Genomic DNA, 18,784 nt, shown 5'->3' with positions numbered 1-18,784 from the left:
ACCTCGTTGCCTTATACGATGGCATCCCCAGCTGGGTAGATGGGGGGAGAGCAGTGGATGTCATCTACCTTGACTTTAGCAAGGCTTTCGATACTGTCTCCCATGACATCCTGCTAGCAAAGCTGAGAAAGCATGGGATAGAGGAGTGGACAGTAAGGTGGGTTGAGAACTGGCTGACTGGCTGAGCTCAGAGGGTGGTGATCGGCGGCGCAGAGTCCGGGTGGAGACCTGTGACTAGAGGTGTTCCCCAGGGGTCGGTGCTGGGTCCGGTCTTGTTCAACATCTTCATCGACGACCTTGATGAGGGAATAGTGTCTGCCCTCAGCAAGTATGCCGATGACACAAAGCTGGGAGGAGTGGCTGACATGCCAGAAGGCTGTGCTGCCATTCAGCGAGACCTGGACTAGCTGGAGAGATGGGCAGGAAGAAACCAAATGAGGTTTAATAAGAGCAAGTGTAGAGTCCTGCACCTGGGAAGGAACAACCACACATATCAGTACAGGCTCGGGGACGACCTGCTGGCAAGGAGCTCTGAGGAGAGGGACCTGGGGGTCCTGGTGGACGACAGGTTGACCATGAGCCAGCAGTGTGCTCTCGTGGCCAAGAAGGCCAATGGGATCCTGGCGTGCATTAAAAGGAGCGTGGCCAGCAGGTCAAGGGAGGGGATCCTCCCCCTCTACTCTGCCCTGCTCAGGCCTCACCTGGAGTACTGTGTCCAGTTCTGGGCTCCCCACTACAAAAAAAAGACAGGTATCTCCTGGGAAGAGTCCAGCGGAGGGCCACAAAGATGATACGGGGCCTGGAGCATCTTCCCTGTGAAGAAAGGCTGAGAGACCTGGGTCTGTTCAGCCTGGAGAAAAGGAGACTGAGAGGGGATCTCATCAATGTGTATAAATACCTGAGGTGTGGGAGACAGAGGGATTTGACCAACCTTTTTTCAGTGGTTTGTGGGGACAGGACAAGGGGCAATGGCCACAAGATGGAGCACAGGAAGTTCCACACCAACATGAGAAAGAACTTTTTCTTCACAGTGAGGGTGACGGAGCACTGGAACAGGCTGCCCAGGGAGGTTGTGGAGTCTCCTTCTCTGGAGATATTCAAGGCCCGTCTGGACGCCTACCTGGGCAGCCTGCTCTAAGGAACCTGCTTTGGCAGGGGGGTTGGACCTGATGATCTTTCGAGGTTCCTTCCAACCCCTTCAATTCTGTGATTCTGTGATTCCATTCCTAACTTACTCTAGAGAGAAAGACAAATAAAGGGGATGTAGTGGTTTTACCCTGCTGGTCAGCTGAACACCACAACCACTCGCTCACTCCCCTTCCTCAAAGGGAAAGAGGGAGAAAATACAATGGAAAGGGATTAAGGGTTGAAATAAGGACAGGGAGATCCCTCAAAAATTACCATTACAGACAAAACAGACTCAACACTGGGAGATTAATAGAATTTGTTGCCTACTAATAACAGGCTAGAGCAGTGGGAAACTAAAAGCAAGCTAATAAACACCTTCCCTCCAACCACCCTCTTCTACCTCCTCCCCCCATGCGGCGCAGGGGAACGGGGAATGGGGGCTGCGGTCAGTCACTAACGCTTCATCTCCACCACTCCTTAACAGTCACTCCCTGCCCCTGCTCCCCGTGGGGTCCCTCCCACGGGATGCCGTCCTGCCCGAACTGAGCCTGCGGGGGCTGCCCACAGGCAGCAGCTCTTCAGGAACTGCTCCCACAGGGCTCCGTACCACGGGGTCCATCCATCCCCCAGGAGCAAACTGCTCCAGCACGGGTCCCCCACGGGCGGCAGCTCCCCCCAGACCCCCTGCTCCTGCGTGGGCTCCTCTCCACGGGCTGCAGCTCCGGCCCGGGGCCTGCTCCTGCGGGGGCTCTCCATGGGCCGCAGCCTCCTCCAGGCCACATCCACCTGCTCCACCGGGGGCTCCTCCACGGGCTGCAGCGTGGAGATCTGCTCCGTGTGGGACCCATGGGCTGCAGGGGGACAGCCTGCTCCACCAGGGGCCTCTCCACAGCCCGCAGGGGAACTGCTGCTGCCTGCCTGGAGCACCTCCTGCCCTCCTGCTGCACTGACCTGGGGGGCTGCAGGGCTGGTTCTCTCTCCTCGCTCTCCCAGCTGCTGTTGTGCAGCAGTTGTTTTTTTTCCTTCTTTTTTTCTGCTCTCCCAGAGGCTCACCCAGCGTCGCTCCCTGGCTCAGCTCTGGCCAGCGGTGGGTCCCTTTTGGAGCTGGCTGGATCTGGCTCTGATCTGACATGGGGCAGCTGCTGGGCTCTGCTCACAGAGACCACCCCTGCAGCCCACCTGCTACCAAGCCCTTGCAACATCAACCTAATACAGGGGAAAAATGAATTAGATTTTTTCCTTTAAAAAAAAAAAAAAAACTTTATTTAATATTTACATTATTTCTATTCATAATGAGAACATAAACCTAACTTTTCTGCTTGCAAAGGTGTACTTTTTGGAACAAGTCTTTTTTCTGTAGCTTGTGATTGGTTTCTGAGAATGAGGAATCCCAGGCTAGATTCCTAGCTGTGCCACTAGAAATTTCAGCATCTCAGTTTCTTTTTCATCGCGTTAAAGAGACACTGTTCAATTTTAGTAATTATGCATTATTTCTGTTTTTAAATAACATAATTAAAGTAAAAGTAAATTTAAAGTTTTACTGAAGTGAAAATTAATTTATTTTCCAATGATTCTGAGTTCTGGCTAGGCCAATGCTAGTCAGAAATACTTTTGGACTTATTCATGTCTTTTTTGTTTTGTTTTGTTTTTTGCATGAAGTTTTTGAAGTTTCTATGATTTTTAAAACACTTCAGTTTCTTGCACAACAAGTGCTTAAAATGTGAAAATTTGACCTGAGAGTTAATATAAACTCTTAAGAGGCGGGGACAATAAAGGAATATTGGGGAAATACAATATCCGAAACAAACTATTTCAAATCATGTTGAAAGTATGGTTGCATAGGCTTGATATGAAAATAATTGTTTTAAAAGACTTAACTAGACCAGGAGTAAATCTAGAAATGAGCTATTCTCTTTCTCTCTCTTTCTTTTTCTTTACACTTCCCTTTCTCCTTGTTTAAATTACAAACTAAGGAGGAGGAATGGTCGCAGCTTGGAAAGCACAAGCCAAACCTTCTGTACACCAATCCAGTGAACCATTCCTCATGAAAAAAAAAAAAAATCAAAAAAAAATCTCAGAATTACAGACTTTATTTGATTACTTTATGTGACTGAACAGAGTTCACTCACCAGAATGATTTTATATTAATTGATCGACAGAGCTGAAGTAAGCTGTCCTCAAAATAATTCTGAGCTCTCTTCATTTAACTCCTGTATAATATGTTATTAAAATGAATTCATTCCATTTACAGGCCCAGGAGACCCTTCTTTCATCTTGTTTTTAATAGCAAGGATATTTTAGCAAATTATACCACTTCAGAAGGGTAAAGCCTGTTTTCACTGTGCCACATGTCTGCCTTTCTTATTCTGGGAAGTAGGAGAGGGTCAAGGTTGTTTACCTTTTCCATCACTTATAGTCATCTGGAGAACAGCTGAAGCTCTCTGCATCCATTTTGCACACTGCCGAGGACAAGAAAATATTCCCATTGCTTTCCTGAAACCAGGCTTCTCTTCAAACTCAAGCATTCATGCTGACTGTAGAGCTGTGAAATGAGGTTTGACTTTTGCAGAGAAGTCCACACTGGCTGACTGCTGAATTTCTCTGAAAAACCTTAATCTTGAACATTCTCATATGAAAATAGGTAATAGACAGCTTCTAGAAATTTTTGTAGGAATAAATGTATATAATAGTCCCTGCTGGTTGTCTTTAATAGAATATCATATGGTTTTGGTGTTTAGATTTAATTCAGGATTTTTGGTGACAGAGAGGGTCAACTACATTTATTGTACATGCGCTCAGTAATCATATTATTTTGCACAGACTTCTAGTAGGCTTCTGTTTTCCATTCCCTAAGTGCAGACTCATAACAAGCTTAGTCAAACAGGTTTAAATTTTTCTTTGACCCTTTTCTTTCTATTTAAAAATTAAACTCATTATCAATTTTCAGATTAATGATTTGGAATATTTCTGTGCATTCTGTGTATCAAAGGTTTTTTTGATATCCAAATTTTTAAAGATTTTTAAAAATGTCTGGAGAGAGACATCTATGAAGAAATTCTTGGAGATGGTTTTGTTTAGTTCAAACTTGTTTGAAAATATTTGCAGTAGTTGCTTAGAATTTCCTTTACATCTTTGTCTCGTGTGTTTGACTCAGTATCAGGAAAATAGCTGTCTGAATCTTGCATATCTGTTCATTTCAATCAAGATGATTGCATCCACTTTATGTCAGAGAGGAGTGATTGTCCTCAATTTATTTTCTATTAATAAAATGCATTTTTTGAAGGACAGAAAGGACAAAAGGCAAAACACCATTCTGAATAGATTGCTCTTTAATTTTTGTCATCCTTGGCAAAGTGGCTATGCTTTGTTACATTCTTAAGTGTGTTACTCTCTTTGTTTCTTAGCTATGTCTATTACTGACTCCAGTGGAAAACCAGTACATGCAAATCACCACTCTTTTTCTCAGAAACAATGAAACAGACCACTAATTTTGTTAGTGCCAACGTTATCTTCTGTCTTCAGCATGACATCAACTACTGTTTACATTAATTGAAAATTATATGGACAATTCAACAAGTGAATAGACCCTTGAACCAAATTTTTAGCAAGTGTCAAGATTATATGCATCAGATTACTATGGGTAGAATCCTTTTTTCTTTCCAGGGCAAAATGTATTCTTCAGTGTTCCTCTATTAACTAGGACTTCCAAATATGAGGCATGATATTGCATTCACACTTCCTTTTTTAGCAACATAATTTCTGTGCCCATTTGGGAGTTTCTTCAACAAGTGAAAAAACCTCTATAAATGATCTGTCATTCTTTCTGAAGATGATAACGAAGACTTCAGGAAGATAATTCTTTGTCAGCTTTTACCATTCAGCTAATAATCTTGACTCCGAACAGAATTCAGTGAACCCTGTGTAGTGGGTTTACATGGCAAGGATTTGGTAGCAGGGGGCCATAGGGGTGGCTTCTATGAGAAGGATCTAGAAGCTGCTCCATGTTTGGTAAGGGCCCCACTGCTGACCAGAGCTGAGCCAATAAGTGATGTTGTTTGCGCCTCTGTGAGAGCATATTTAAGATGGGAAAAAAAAACACTCCAACACACAGCAGCTGGGAGAGTGAGAGGAGTGAGGAACAGCCTTGCAGGCGCCAAGGTCAGTGCAGCAGGAGGGCAGGAGGTGCTCCAGGCGCCGGAGCAGAAGTCCCCTGCGGCCTGTGGTGAGGACCATGGTGAAGCAGGCTGTCCCCCTGCAGCCCATGGAGTACCACGGTGGAGCAGGGTTCCACATTGCAGCCTGTGGAGGAGACCACGGTGGAGCAGGTGGACCTGCACCGACGGAGGCTGCGGCCTGTGGAAGACCCCTGCTGGAGCAGATTCCGGGCCGGAGCTGTAGCCCGTGGAGAGGAGACCACGCAGGAGCAGGTGACCTGGCAGGAGCTGCTGCCTGTGGGGGATCCAGGTTGGAGCAGTTTGCTCCTGAGGGATGGACCCCGTGGTACGGACACATATCTGGAGCAGTTCTTGAAGAGCTGCTGCCTGTGGGCAGCCCACGCCGGATCAGTTCACCAAGGACTGCATCCCGTGGGAGGGACCCCATGGCACAGGGGACGAGAGTGACCAAGAAGGAGCGGCGGCGAAGAAGCGCTTTAGACTGACCATAACCCCCATTCCCTTGTTCCCCTGTGCCACTTGGAGGGAAGAGGTGGAAGAGGGTGTGTGTGTGTGGGGGGGGAAGGTGCTTTTGGTTTCTTTCCTTTGTTTCTCGCTTCCCTAGCTTGTTAGTAATAAGCAATAAATCTTACTGTCTCCCTATGCTGAGTCTGTTTTGCCCATCACAATAATTACTGTGTGATCTCCTCGTCCTTATCTCAACCCTTGAGCCCTTTTCATCATATTTTCTCCCCATTCCTCTTTCAGGAGGGGGAGGGAGAGAGCAGTTGTGGTGGAGCTCAGCCGCACACCCGAGTAAAACCACCACACCCTGGTTCCACTGAATAGGACAGCACTTGCTCACCAGCTCATTCAAGAATTCACTCGTGACTTGGCTTCATTTCATCAGCCTGAGCATGGGTTTACTGTGTCTTCTATTATTGCTCCAGGAATGTTCAGTATGATTATTAGATGTCCACCACTGTGCAATCCTTTCAGATTTAGTGAATACTTAGCATTGCAGTTTCTATCCTTAAGATTTTAAAATCACCACTGTTAACGTGTAGGGTTTTTTTCATGTTTTTACCACAAATACTTTATGTTCTGCACAGTTCTTTATGCAAGCCTCTTCTATCAACAACCAATTCTTATAAATTAACATTATGTCTTTGATTATCACTCAGTTATTTTCCACCTACACTTGGACATAATGTGCTGTCTTTTAACTGATGTAACAATGTAACATTGTAAGATACCCAGATACAAGTATCTAAAAATGAAAAAAATCACTGAAAGAGTAAAGTTACAAAATTTTGAACTCAAATAGCAGATTTTTATTAGCTGTTTGAGGAATGCACATATTCATAAAAATAATACATGTTTTCTTTATAGTAACCAAATAGTAGTCTCCATATGACATATATAGTTCTACAAGAACTTAGCAACCAAAATCTTGTTAAAATTGTTAAATATTTGAAGAGCTGAATAAATACACATATGTGATATCTACCTTATATAAGATTAGTAGAGAATCTTGCACTTCTAAATTACTCTAAAGATATAAAAAGCAGGAAGAAAGGAATCAATCTAGCAGTAACAACAGTTATCTGAAGAATATCGTTTTCAAGTGAGTTGCGACTTTCATCTGTTACTCTGTAGAAACGTTGAAGAGCCGCCTTAAGATAGAACGTGAGAGCTCACCATGGCTACAGAGCACACAAAATGCAGGAAAAGTCTGTGGGCAATTTACATTTGTATGTAGCACTATGCCCAAAGGGTTATGCTCAAGTGCCTCTCAAGTCAAGGAGAGACCAGCTCCCTAGTTTACAGTGAAGAACAGACTTGTTTAACTTGTCCTTCTCTTGAAAGATGAAACAAAATAATATGAACAACGGCAATGACAATATTGGCAAACCTAGGTCTATCTGTTGCAGATTAAATACAGTAAAAATAATGTTCAGGGAATAACACAGCAATAGCTTCTATTCACTTCAAGAAGTCATCAGAAAATAGGATATAGCCATCAGTTATTAAGCACAGTGCTACTACTATAACAGAAATGACATCCATATCCAGTGTGTCACGTCATCTTAGAAATATATCTTACCGAGAGCTTTTATTTAATCTTATGGCTGCTACCTGTCTGTTGGAACTGTGGTTGTCTGTATGAGTCTGAGAGGATAAATATATCCTACAGATAAGTAGATAAAACAGAAGAGCAGTCTGTTTAGGAGATCAAACTCTTAGCAATTGTGTTCATACCAGGTTTACTTGAACTAATTGCAACCTATTTTAATTTGAGACTGTTTATATGTACACTTTCTGTGGCTTTTGTTTTTCTACATGTGCAAAGTGGTATTTGGAGGGCTGAATAGGTGAAATTGTTGGGCAATTCACTGAGCTGGAGAACTGCAGGAAAATATAGATGCTGAATAAAATAGCTGTGAAACACTGGGACAGGGTCTCAGTGGGTTCTGCAGACTTTGGGCTTGCCTGTTGTGTTTTGGAAGTGATCTGATATACTGACTGCGGGGGATCCCTGACAATTTTACTACTAGGTTCACTGAAGAAGAGATATCTTTATATGAAAAGAGAGTTTCCTATCCAGATGGTTTGCAGAACAAAGGCATTGTTAATTACTGAGAGATTAATTTGATCCTTGTAGTTAGCCCTCTGACAAAATGAGATTCTATATCAGCTGAGAGATACTGGGAGAGAACTCTCCCTTTTTAATATCCAGCCTTATACAGCTCATCAGCTTTACCGATTAGAAGTCTGACAGCTCTTTATGTATCGTAGTATATTACACTGGATGCTTCACAGCCACAGCCACTGACAGATATGCTTTAGTTTTTATAATGCTTAGGAAATGGGCGGTTAAAATCTGCGCTGGTGTTCCTCCAGCACCAGATGAAGTTCCAGACCCTCTGAAGCATCGCTGCAGTGCAACAGATGATCATTGCACAATAACAGCCTTGCTCTCCCAGAGCTCAGTGGTTTGCATAGTATAAGCATGATTTACATAGCAGCACAGCTGATAACCATCAGCTCTTGGAAAAACTAGCAATGCAGTTCAGACATGATATGATGTCACACTCATGGCTGTCTCAAACCCCACACATGTTTTCTGCAACATGACAAATGCTCTGGATATAAGCAAACCTGAAGAAATCTTTATTCTGCAGGGGAATCATAGAATCGCTCAGGTTGGAAGGATCAACCTGATCATCCAGTTCCAACCACCCTGCCATGGGCAGGGGTGCCACCCACTAGATCAGGTTGCCCAGGGCCTCATCTAACCTGGTCTTGGAACAAAAATCATGGTACAGCTTCCTCATTTTTTCTTTTCCCCATATCTTTATACTTACCTATATGAGCTGCTTGTAATTCAGAATCCCCATGCAGAATTTATATTGCTGTGTGTAAGCCCTTGAAATGGCCCTGTGCTACAATGTCCAATACCAAAAAAAAATTGGCCGAAAACTTCTTTTCAATGTCATTCAGCAGAAGTGTACAATCAAAGATGGATGTATGATAAGACAGCCTGACCACAGAGTTCTCATGTGTATGGCCTTACTGGAATTTCTTTTAGTTGACATTTTAATAGCTATATATTTTTTTCTGCTCTTCTAACAAGGTGTTATAGTGCTCTGAACTGAATTTTCAGATGGGGTAAATATTGTATGGTCTACAGAGGCACACAGAGAACTGATTAATAATGCCCTTTGGCTTTTTCTGTTCTTCATTGTCCAACTTGAGAATTAAACAATTTAAAGAGCCTGAAGAAATGCTTAGTATAGAATCATATACCTTCCCAGAATGTAAATTTTAAATCTCAATAATTGAGAGGCGTATTTCTGCTCTGGGCAGTGTTCTGTGCCTAAGTTCAAAGAAATTTGAGGGGGAGCTTTAGATTTTGTTTGTTCATTTTAATTCTGAGAAAACAGCAAAGAATTCAAATATCAAACCAACATTTTAAAATGTTATTGGAGAAGGAGATGAAGGAATGCTCCCATCCTGTCCTTACCCGTCCTGTCCCTCCTCCACAGTATGACTGAGCCATTGCTGCTGTTGCAGCCAGAGCCCTCGGTGCCTTTTAAAGCTTATCATGTCCTATTGTCTGTGCCAGCAGGGTGCTCTCTGCCTTTAGAGCTGCTTTCTCTGTACTGACTCCTGAGCAGCATTCACAGGTTTCTCCCAGTCTGTGTATAATGACAGTCACTGTTGACCCTGATTTAAGTGCAGACTAAGTGAACTGGAAGTCTCCAGATTCAGTCATTGAATTGATTCCTAAAGGGAAAGTTCCTTACAGTGTGAAAAATGCTGTGGTATAGAAGAAGCTGTAAAGAATCATAGAATCACAGAATAGCTTGGGTTGGAAGGGACCTTAAAGATCATCCAGTTCCAACTCCCCTGCTGTAGGCAGGGACGCCACCCACTAGATCAGGTTTCCCAGAGCCTCGTCCAACCTGGTCTTGAACACTTCCAGGGATGGGGCATCCACAGCTTCTCTGGGCAGCCTGTGCCAGTGCCTCACCACCCTATGAGTAAAAAATTTCCTCCTAACGTCTAATCTAAATCTCCTCTCTTTTAGTTTAAAACCATTCCCCCTTGTCCTGTCACTATCTGCCCAAGCAAAAAGTTGTTTTTTATAAGCCCCCTTTAAGTACTCAAAGGTTGCTATAAAGTCTCCCCAAAGCCTTCTCTTCTCCAGGCTGAACATCCCCAGCTCGCTCAGCCTTTCGTCATAGGAATGGTGCTCCAGCCCTCTGATTATCTTCACAGCCCACTGTCTTTTAAAGTCATGCCATAGACAGGAACTGCAACCTGTGACTCTTTAATCCACTGAGATGTTTCTTTCTTTAAACCTGTTGTTATCTTTAAACATTGACTATGATTTAGTTACAGCAAGTCATGTAACAGTTCATCTGTCCCCTTGCAACATTTTCTAGTGCCTTCCATTCTGGTGAATTGGTGAATTGATTAATGAGTATTGATTACTGCAGTGCATATAAATTCTTGACAGGTTGTTACTAGAGTAACAAGCTTTCTGTGGACTTAACAATATTCAACAGAATACCAAAAAGAGTTTTTCCCCAGTTTAAAAAGGTGATACAAAAATGGTTTCAGCAATAGGGCACTTAGCAAAGTAAATTACTGTTATCTATTTGTGATATCTGTATACACTCAAATGGACAGGTAGTCAGACATTATAGCCCTCAGCTGTTTACTATCCTGTCTTTGTTAATAATAAAGTACAGATTTTGTTCCTGATTAATTACTCCCTGGTCTTCTTCTGGAGAACTGTATGCTTCCTTGACTAGGAAGGACTGTGTGCTTCCCTGGAAATGCCTGTCTGCTCCTGTCTCCCCTGCCCGTCTGTTCTGCCATGCTCGAGGAAAATAATAGCCATTTCTTGCTTAATTCTTTCTTAAGTATTTGCAGGTTCTCCAGGGTGCCTTCTGTTCAAGAGTGCTTCTTGAAGGAATGGACTGATATCTGCTTGTTCTTGATCCAGGAATTTATTAGTATTTCAAATAGTGAAAATAGTGAATAAAGTTACACTATTGCAGACAGTTCAATGTCTATACACAGCAAATTAAGCTAAGTGAAAATGACCTATCTGGAAGATGTTTGGTTCCCATTTTACAAAGCCAAGGTTCACCTAAGAATTGAGCTACTGTAATAGCTTTTTTTTTTTGGAAAAAAAAATCATCTAGAGGCCTAAGACATGAGTTTAGGATCCATTATACCAGTTCATGTCATCACATTTAATAAAATGAGAATCTCTGTCTTAACGTGTTTGGGGAGTATGCGTATGGCAGAGGGTACTGGGATAATGCAACAGGGAGATGAAGGGAGAAAAAGATAAAAATGAAATTATTTTTATTAGTAAAATGAGAAGCATTCATAGCTCAATCATGTCTGGATGTAGTCAAGTGAAAAAGGTAAATTTTAATATGTCTAAAAGAAGACAGTGCAATGTCTTAGTAAATATTTATGCAGATCTTAGTACTGTTTACTTAAAAAAATGTTCTTTTAAGACTTCTTTTATTTAGTTCATTAGAATTCTTCCGAGGGAATGAAATTATTATAATTTCATAAATATATGTAGCATGAAAATCACCATGTTTTGCTTAATTTTGTTTTGCTCCTTCAGTATGTTGTGGTTTGTGTACAGATAGAGGTTGTACCAAAAGACTGATGTCCTGTGGTATAAATTAGAGTTTTGTAAGATAAGGGGACTTTCAGTTGGTCATATTATCATTGACTGTTTTGTATTTGTAAACTGCAGGTGAATCTGTCTGGAAAGTCTTCTTCTTCACTCCAAACTTCAGTCCTGAAGACTCTAATGGTTGCTACGATTCTCATGTTTGCTTTTGCCATGGAGGATTCATCACACGCCATGATCCCCCACTGCTCTTCGATCTCTCCAGAGACCCTGAAGAGAAAGTGCCACTGACTCCAAAAACAGAGAGCCGGTTCTATGAAATACTCAAGGTCATACAGCTAGCAGTAGCTAGCCACACCAGATCACTGCAAGCTGTCCCTGACCAGCTCTCTTGGGACAACCTTCTCTGGAAGCCATGGCTTCAGCCATGTTGCTCATCTCTCTTTCAGTCTTGCTACTGTGACTATGAGTCAGAAGACAGCCTGCTGGAGGTGCATTCTGGTTAAACAAGCTACAGTTCCCTTTCAGAAACTGGAACAAGGAGAATGTCTAGGTAGTTCACTTGAACAACTGCACAGAGCCTTTAGAAGTCTTTGTTATGCAGGATGAACTGTCTTTAATACAGTGTTGCAGTAGAATTTCAGTCAAGAAAATATGCCAAGAGAAGGAGAGCAAGACATCTTTTCTGACTTAATAATACAAGAAATGGTATGGAGCATATGCTGCTGCCCTTATCTACAAATGGATGTATTTTCTAGATTAGATTATTTTCTAGATCTTCAGCTTCAGCTTTGTTTTTACACACTGAGGAATTCACCTGTTGTTTCTGTCAATTATAACCACTAAGTGCACACTTTTCTGTCCTTTTCAGTAAGTACTATTCACTGCTATTAGGATATTTCACCAAAAAATACAAATAGAGAGATAATGCTGGAGAAGTCCATCTGTGACTATAATTTGATAACTGACAGATAGGTAAAGAACAGATTTGTAGCAGCATCTCTATCAAAAAGCATCAGTGATATGAAATAATAAACAGTGCCAAAAATCTAACACTGCATGCGCCATAAAAATATAGAGAGCTATATAGTAGAAGACCTTGATCCGCATTAAAATGGTGCTCTCTAACTAGCACCCTATTGCATGGCATCAACTTTTGTTTAGAAGAGAAACCACTTCAGGTGCACCAGGTGTGTCCTTGAGTGTGTACTATAACTCTTCAGAAATACATGCAGGCCAAATTCATACCCAAGAAAGAAAGGAAGAAAGAAAGAAAGAAAGAAGGAAAGATGGAAAAAAGGAAAGAAGGAAAGAAAAGAAAAAAGAGAAAGAAAAAAGAAAAAAAAAAAGAAAAGAAAAAGGAAATCACCAATTATTTAATCCCTGATCTAGACAAACCTTTATATTCATAACCCAGTTGCTAAAATGAAAGATTTGGTCCATACCTAATATCTGAGTTTCAAATTCATACTATAGTATAAAGGCACTATTTACATACCATACCTGTTCTTCCACTGATCAGTGCAGTGTGCATCACAGATAAATAACATTTGGTCTTGCTTTAAATATTTTTGCTGTTGTTTAAGCTCTCTGGATAGGATCTACCATTTTCTGAGAATAAACTTGGGCTTGAACATTTAATTTTCTCAAAGCCAGATATAACAGTCTCTTGAGTTCTTAGCAAGGCCTTGGGAAATCTACAATACTTCAGGGCTAATTTCTGTATCCATTTTTATCTGCATCTTATTCGGTCACATTTTCTATCCACTCTATAGCCAGGCAAACAGTTTTATTTGGCAGATTGTACCAGAGGAGAACATACCAGCAAAATACTAAAACAATTTGATGCCTGATAATAGAAGGTGACTTGTTCCTTATTAGAGAACACTGGTTAATTCCAACATTTTAATGTATTACAATCTGTTTGGTGGTATTACCAAAGCATTAATGCAAAAGGGATCTCAGTTGATAATAATGCAGCAGCTTCAGTCAGCTGACATTAAGGTTGTGACCCAGTTGTTGGGAGCTGTTGAAGCCTGTCCTATAAAAATAAATTGTGGTATAAGGTATATTTCTCCCTCTGTAAAATCTATCCTTTTTTTGATTTTTCTGTTGCAGTTTCCTATCTTGGGAAATGTACACTTCCTTGAAGTCCTATTTTTGATGTTTCACCTTGTGTTTATGATTGTATATGCTCTGTGAGCTCTCTGTAGGTAGCTAAATCCTATGTGTGCTGATGAAGTTAGTCAGTTCAGGTATTTCGCCAATAGCCTCTCAGGACTGTTTATATTGTATCTGGAAAGCTGTCAGATGGCCATTCATGCAACATAATTGCCTCCCTGCTTTATTTAATCGCTGATTATACAACATAAATTTAGGAAGAAAGATCCCTGCAGTTTAAACGCAAATACTTCTCTGCAGCATTCACAGCAGGATCCACACATCCCAAACTCCTTGTCCCTACCATGTGGCCCAAGAGCCTCTTGGTGCTGACCCCTCTGTGCCTGCCCTGCAGCTGGTGGGCAGCCCAACCTTCAGCCAGGGTGCACAGAGAGCAGTGGAGTGGAGGATGCTCTCTCTGGGTGCCACAGCTCTCCTGTGGCTTATGCAGCCTTTGCAAGCAAATACTCCTGCTGAATTATATGGACAGAAATGTTATGTATTAGCTATGCAGCAGTAACTCTTACAAGCTGTTGTTGGATCTGTTTTGTTCCCACTGTTGTTAGGCTGTGACCTTAACAAGGACCTCAATTTATATTGTTAAGGACATCCACACCTACTTCTTTTCATCAGGAAGATGCTATGTTAGTATTATACCTTTACTTTCTGCAGGTGTGAGAATTGGTTGTTCTCTTAACACAGCAGCTGATCTGTGCTGCCTGACTGAGGTACAAAAAGTGATCATTTTTCTTCTGCTCTGTTTGCTTCTTGACTGAATAGAGTCTTTCTTTTATACCCTCATTGGGTTTTGGTGATGTCTCTCCAGTACTCTTTCTTAAAACCTCCACACCCCTCAAACATTTTTCTATTTCTTTGCCTTTAAGTCCTCCAACTTGTATGTCATGTTGATCACAATGGCTGTTTTGCCCTAATCAATCTGGAAGTGGTCTTTCTGAAAAGGTGTGTTTTTTAGAACTCCTTGATGCTGCTAACCTTCTACTTATTTAATACGTAACAAGAATTAACTGTGAATTATAAAATCTAAGAAATTAAAGCACATTCAAAGAACTCTGAATAATAAAAGTTATTTCTTGTTTGTGCCACAAGCTTCATATTTACCAAAATCTAATTTAATACAGCATTTAATATTTTGACATAAGCAATAAAATCTGAACTCCATTTTTACAATTGTTCCTTCAAGAAAGATTCTATTAAGAATAGGACAGTATTTCTCATTTTCTATGGCAATGCTATTTCATTTAATGCCTAAAATAAACCTTTCCTGTATTGCAAATGTATTATATTTTCAAGTACTGTACCTTCTGTTCTGGAGATAGCATGTCAGATCATAGTAATTAAAATAGTCTTGTTTATCTGCAAAATAAAATGAGAAACACAGCATACCATTTTTATAATGACATTGCCTGTTCTAACAAGGAGGTTTTGTTTTTCACAACATTACTGATGGGATACTCATGAATCACAATTTATTAACAAGGAAGGTTCAAGGAGAATGTGCTTCTGTTGTACTTTGAAACTGGTTTTCAATCTACCATTTAACTAGGACTGATATTTTAACATGGTGCCTGATGGTAAAGTACATCAGTTTAAAGTGGGAGTTCAGCTTCAGAGGAAAGTGTATTCCTCTAGAGAATTATTTAACAGTATCACATCCTAGTTTATCACAGAGTCCCTCTATGGCACAGAGCAAGTCATTTAACTCTGTTTCTCAAGTCCTTATCTGTGCCTAAAGAAGGATAACAGTATTTCTCTAACTGTTGGGAATACTGAAAGAACAAAAAGTGCTAAAAGTGTTGAGCTGGTAAAGGTGCACTTTCTAGTCAGTAAGTCACCCTCTCTACAAAATGTGCAGTTTAAGAGAGAGAAAACTAGTCTGTATAAAGATAATACTTCAGGTTTGCAAGTAGTCTGTGTGCTCACTGTTTAACACGTGGGGTCAGGGCCTGGAGCAGAGAGAGGAGATGGCTAAAAAAGATGTGCATTGTGGATTCAGGGAAAGATATTAATCTCGTCTTTCTAATTATGCTTATTCTCAGTCTTTCCTCTTTTAGCAGACATAGGAGACCATATGGAATTATTTTAATATTTCTCCCTTGTTGACAGGATGTCACAGGTTCATGGCTCTTAAAAATGGAGATGTCCTGACTTGCCTCAAATTATTGTGTCAAGAAAAAAAAAAAAAAAAAGGAAATAGCTTTTGGAGAGAAGTGTCAGCTTGTCAGCTCACTGAAATCCAACTGAAAGTCTGCAGAGATCTGAGTGAATATGGTCCATATCCTTCACAGCTCAGTGAGAATCATCACTTGCCAGCAAGAGCTTATCTCACATTGTAGTAATGTGAGATCTGGGTGTTCAGATGTGTGGACAATGTAGAAAATTTCACTTGAGATGTCATCTAATATAGGCAAAAAATGGAGAAAGAAAGAAAAGGAGGGCAAGCATAGCTGCAAGAATGCAATGTTCTAATGTCATTTATGCTAACATATCTTACCCAACTATTTTATAAAATGAGAGAGTATGATTGCTAAGGCATCTAATACATTGCTTACACTTTGTTCAGCTATTTCCATTAGGTGACATATATTAAAACTTTTTTTTTTTTTAAACTTACATTAGGACATGATAATTCTGTATGTAAAACAGACACTTGCATCTTCATCATTTCTCTGTCCTCTGGCATTACCTGGACACCATTTGAAATACGTTATCAGGATCTCACTTTCAAGAAGAGTCCTTTGTGGATGAGTGCACTGCAAACAGAGAGGCCAGCTGTGTGGCAGGAGGAAAGGTTGGCATAGCAAAACTCTTCCCTGGGAACCACCAGGGAGCAAATGGCATACATAGGGTTATCTCCAGTCTGAAGACAGAGTCCTACTAATTGCCAGTCGGTTTGGGTCTATCAGGGACTGCAGGTGACCAAGAGGAACACAGACACCTCTGCGGCTGGCTGGACTCTGCCTGTACTCTGCAGTGGTGTCCTACAGTGCCAGCCTGTCAAGTGAAAACTTGCTTGGGGCTCACAGGGATGCATGACCCCATGCCCCTGAGTAAAAACACACAGCAAACTATTCTTGAATCATCATTCAGGAGGCGCCATCTTAATCTGAAGCTCTGGTTCTGAGGGAGCAATAGGCATGTGTTTTGGTCCTTGGAAGACCAGAAGACCTGTGCCAAACTCCCATGACTCAAAAGCCTTACAGGCTGCTAAAACTGCAGGTGACTTGAGGAGCGCTGAAAACATTGTGACAGGTCATAAGGCTTTTCCAAAACATTCTGGTGTTCTCAGTAGCTTTTATTCACATTAAAAGCAACAAGAATTTCATCTACACAGCAGACAAAGATTGCTACAAATTGTTATTAAGAACATCCACATAGCTTTAATCTCCTAGATCAGCACTCAGAGCACTGAGCTTGCACCAACAAAAGCTTCAGTGACTGAAGCTTTTTTATGCACATGGAAAGAACTGAATTCTAGCCTCTCATTGAAGCTTGCACTACACTAGCTGGCTTGATTATCCGATGGTTACATCTCTAAATGTACCTTATCAAACAGTACAGACCTTGAATGATCTGGATTATAGGCCTTGCAAAGCTTGTACAGCATCCTCTGAATACCTAAAAAATAATTAAAAAAAATTAAAAATAAATAAATATTAATCATGCTAGATTCCCTGGGTAGATGGTTAGTCTTATCTATAAAAGAATAGTGCCACAGGTATTTCCCTTGAAAAGGAAAACTGTATTTGAAGAGAACAGGTTCATCATATATGACCGACTCAGTTATGAAAAACAAACAAACAAACAAAAAACAAACACCCTTCTACAATATTTATTCTACATTTTTAAATAACAAAGCATTTCAATATGGATGAGATTTTATTGTATCTGATTTATGTGGAAAAAATAGGAAGTAGTTGAAATTATAAGGCAGAGCTCTTCATTTTCACACTTATTTAAAGAGAATCTCATATGAATTTGCATTGGGTAGCAGTATTTATTCTAAAAGATTAGAGACAAAGCATCTCAAAAGCCTTATGGACTCAGGCTGGACTACAAGAGTATAACTTTGGTTTGATATGATAGCCATTGCTCTCAAATGAAACCAAGCTGTTAAGGGAAACAGAACAAAACAAAAAAAAAAAAACAAAAGCCTTTAAAAATGGATTACCTGTGCAGATAATGCAGATAGTGATAAAAAGATTACTAGGAGTTTGTACCATGTGTGAGAAATTTTTATTTATTTTTTTTAGTTGTATCTTTTGTGTAATGCCATCTCCTGTCAAAAATACAAAATAATTAGGCTTAGAAAAATGTTCTGATTAGTTTTCAATTGTCAATCTTAAAACAACATATGTAATGCATTGGGAAGCAGCTGATTAATGTCACCCATCCAGAGAACTGTTTAAGCTCTAGGGAGATTATTAGAATAGGAATTTTACATCCTAACACCGCTGTGTCTCATACATATGAAAAACACAATCATCCAGTGACATCTCATCACTCACCAGGCTTTTTAAAAACATATTATTCTGCAAAAGGATCAGCTTGGTGCCCCTCCTTTCTTTCCTATGATATTTACTAAAAATAAAGGCAAATCCTCTTAGATACCAAGATTTATGCCACTGAATGACAACCGTCTTTGATTATCTTTCAACAAAATTCAGTTGTAAGAGGCCATCCCTAGCAGCTAGATGGCATTCTGCCCTTTCTGGAAATTAATGACAATGACAGAAGTGTTTTGCTAGAGCTCAGGCAGCAGCATTAATGTGCACTACATGAAAGCTGCAGATAATCAGTTGTGCCCACCAGTTTTTAAGCACTGAGTACCAGATTATGAAGAGGGATGCCATCTTCACATGTTAAACCTGGGCTCAGTTTCAGATATCTCCCGTGTTTCTCCTTTTTGCTATCCAGACCCGTTCTGGGGAATGCAGTTTTGCTTTTAAAATCTTGCTTGGCAAATTTACCTAAAACAGTATTATGAATGCAAACCCTTTCTTGGCATGAAAGGAGGTTGTTACACAGTTTGAGGTGATTGTCTGTTACAATCCAGATTCTGGCCTAAAACTGTGAAGGCCAGAGTCTGAATCTAAATGGTTGAACATCTTGATCTTACAGTGTAATGACATCCTTTCATGCAAAGAGGGGG

The 18,784-nt window shown here is 40.8% G+C and overlaps 1 protein-coding gene across 24 annotated transcripts in view; it reads left to right on the top strand.

Annotated features, from left to right (window-relative positions):
• Positions 1 to 14,559, top strand: part of STS (steroid sulfatase) — a 120,667-nt gene extending 106,108 nt beyond the window's left edge. For 23 of the 24 annotated variants that reach the window (XM_083829019.1, XM_083829021.1, XM_083829009.1 and 20 more), the window contains one exon: positions 11,578 to 14,559. In XM_083829019.1, the coding sequence (XP_083685145.1) occupies positions 11,578 to 11,960 (383 nt within the window). In that variant the 3' untranslated portion in view covers positions 11,961 to 14,559. Of the gene's footprint in view, positions 1 to 4,532; positions 11,551 to 11,577 lie in introns of those variants that run through there. The other variant, XM_083829022.1, reaches the window with a different exon arrangement.
• Positions 14,560 to 18,784: the final 4,225 nt, after the last annotated feature.

This window comes from Anser anser, assembly GCF_964211835.1.
Source record: "Anser anser genome assembly, chromosome: 1".
In the NCBI taxonomy this organism is placed as follows: Eukaryota; Metazoa; Chordata; class Aves; order Anseriformes; family Anatidae; genus Anser; species Anser anser.
This window is presented reverse-complemented; position numbering and strand designations above follow the sequence as displayed.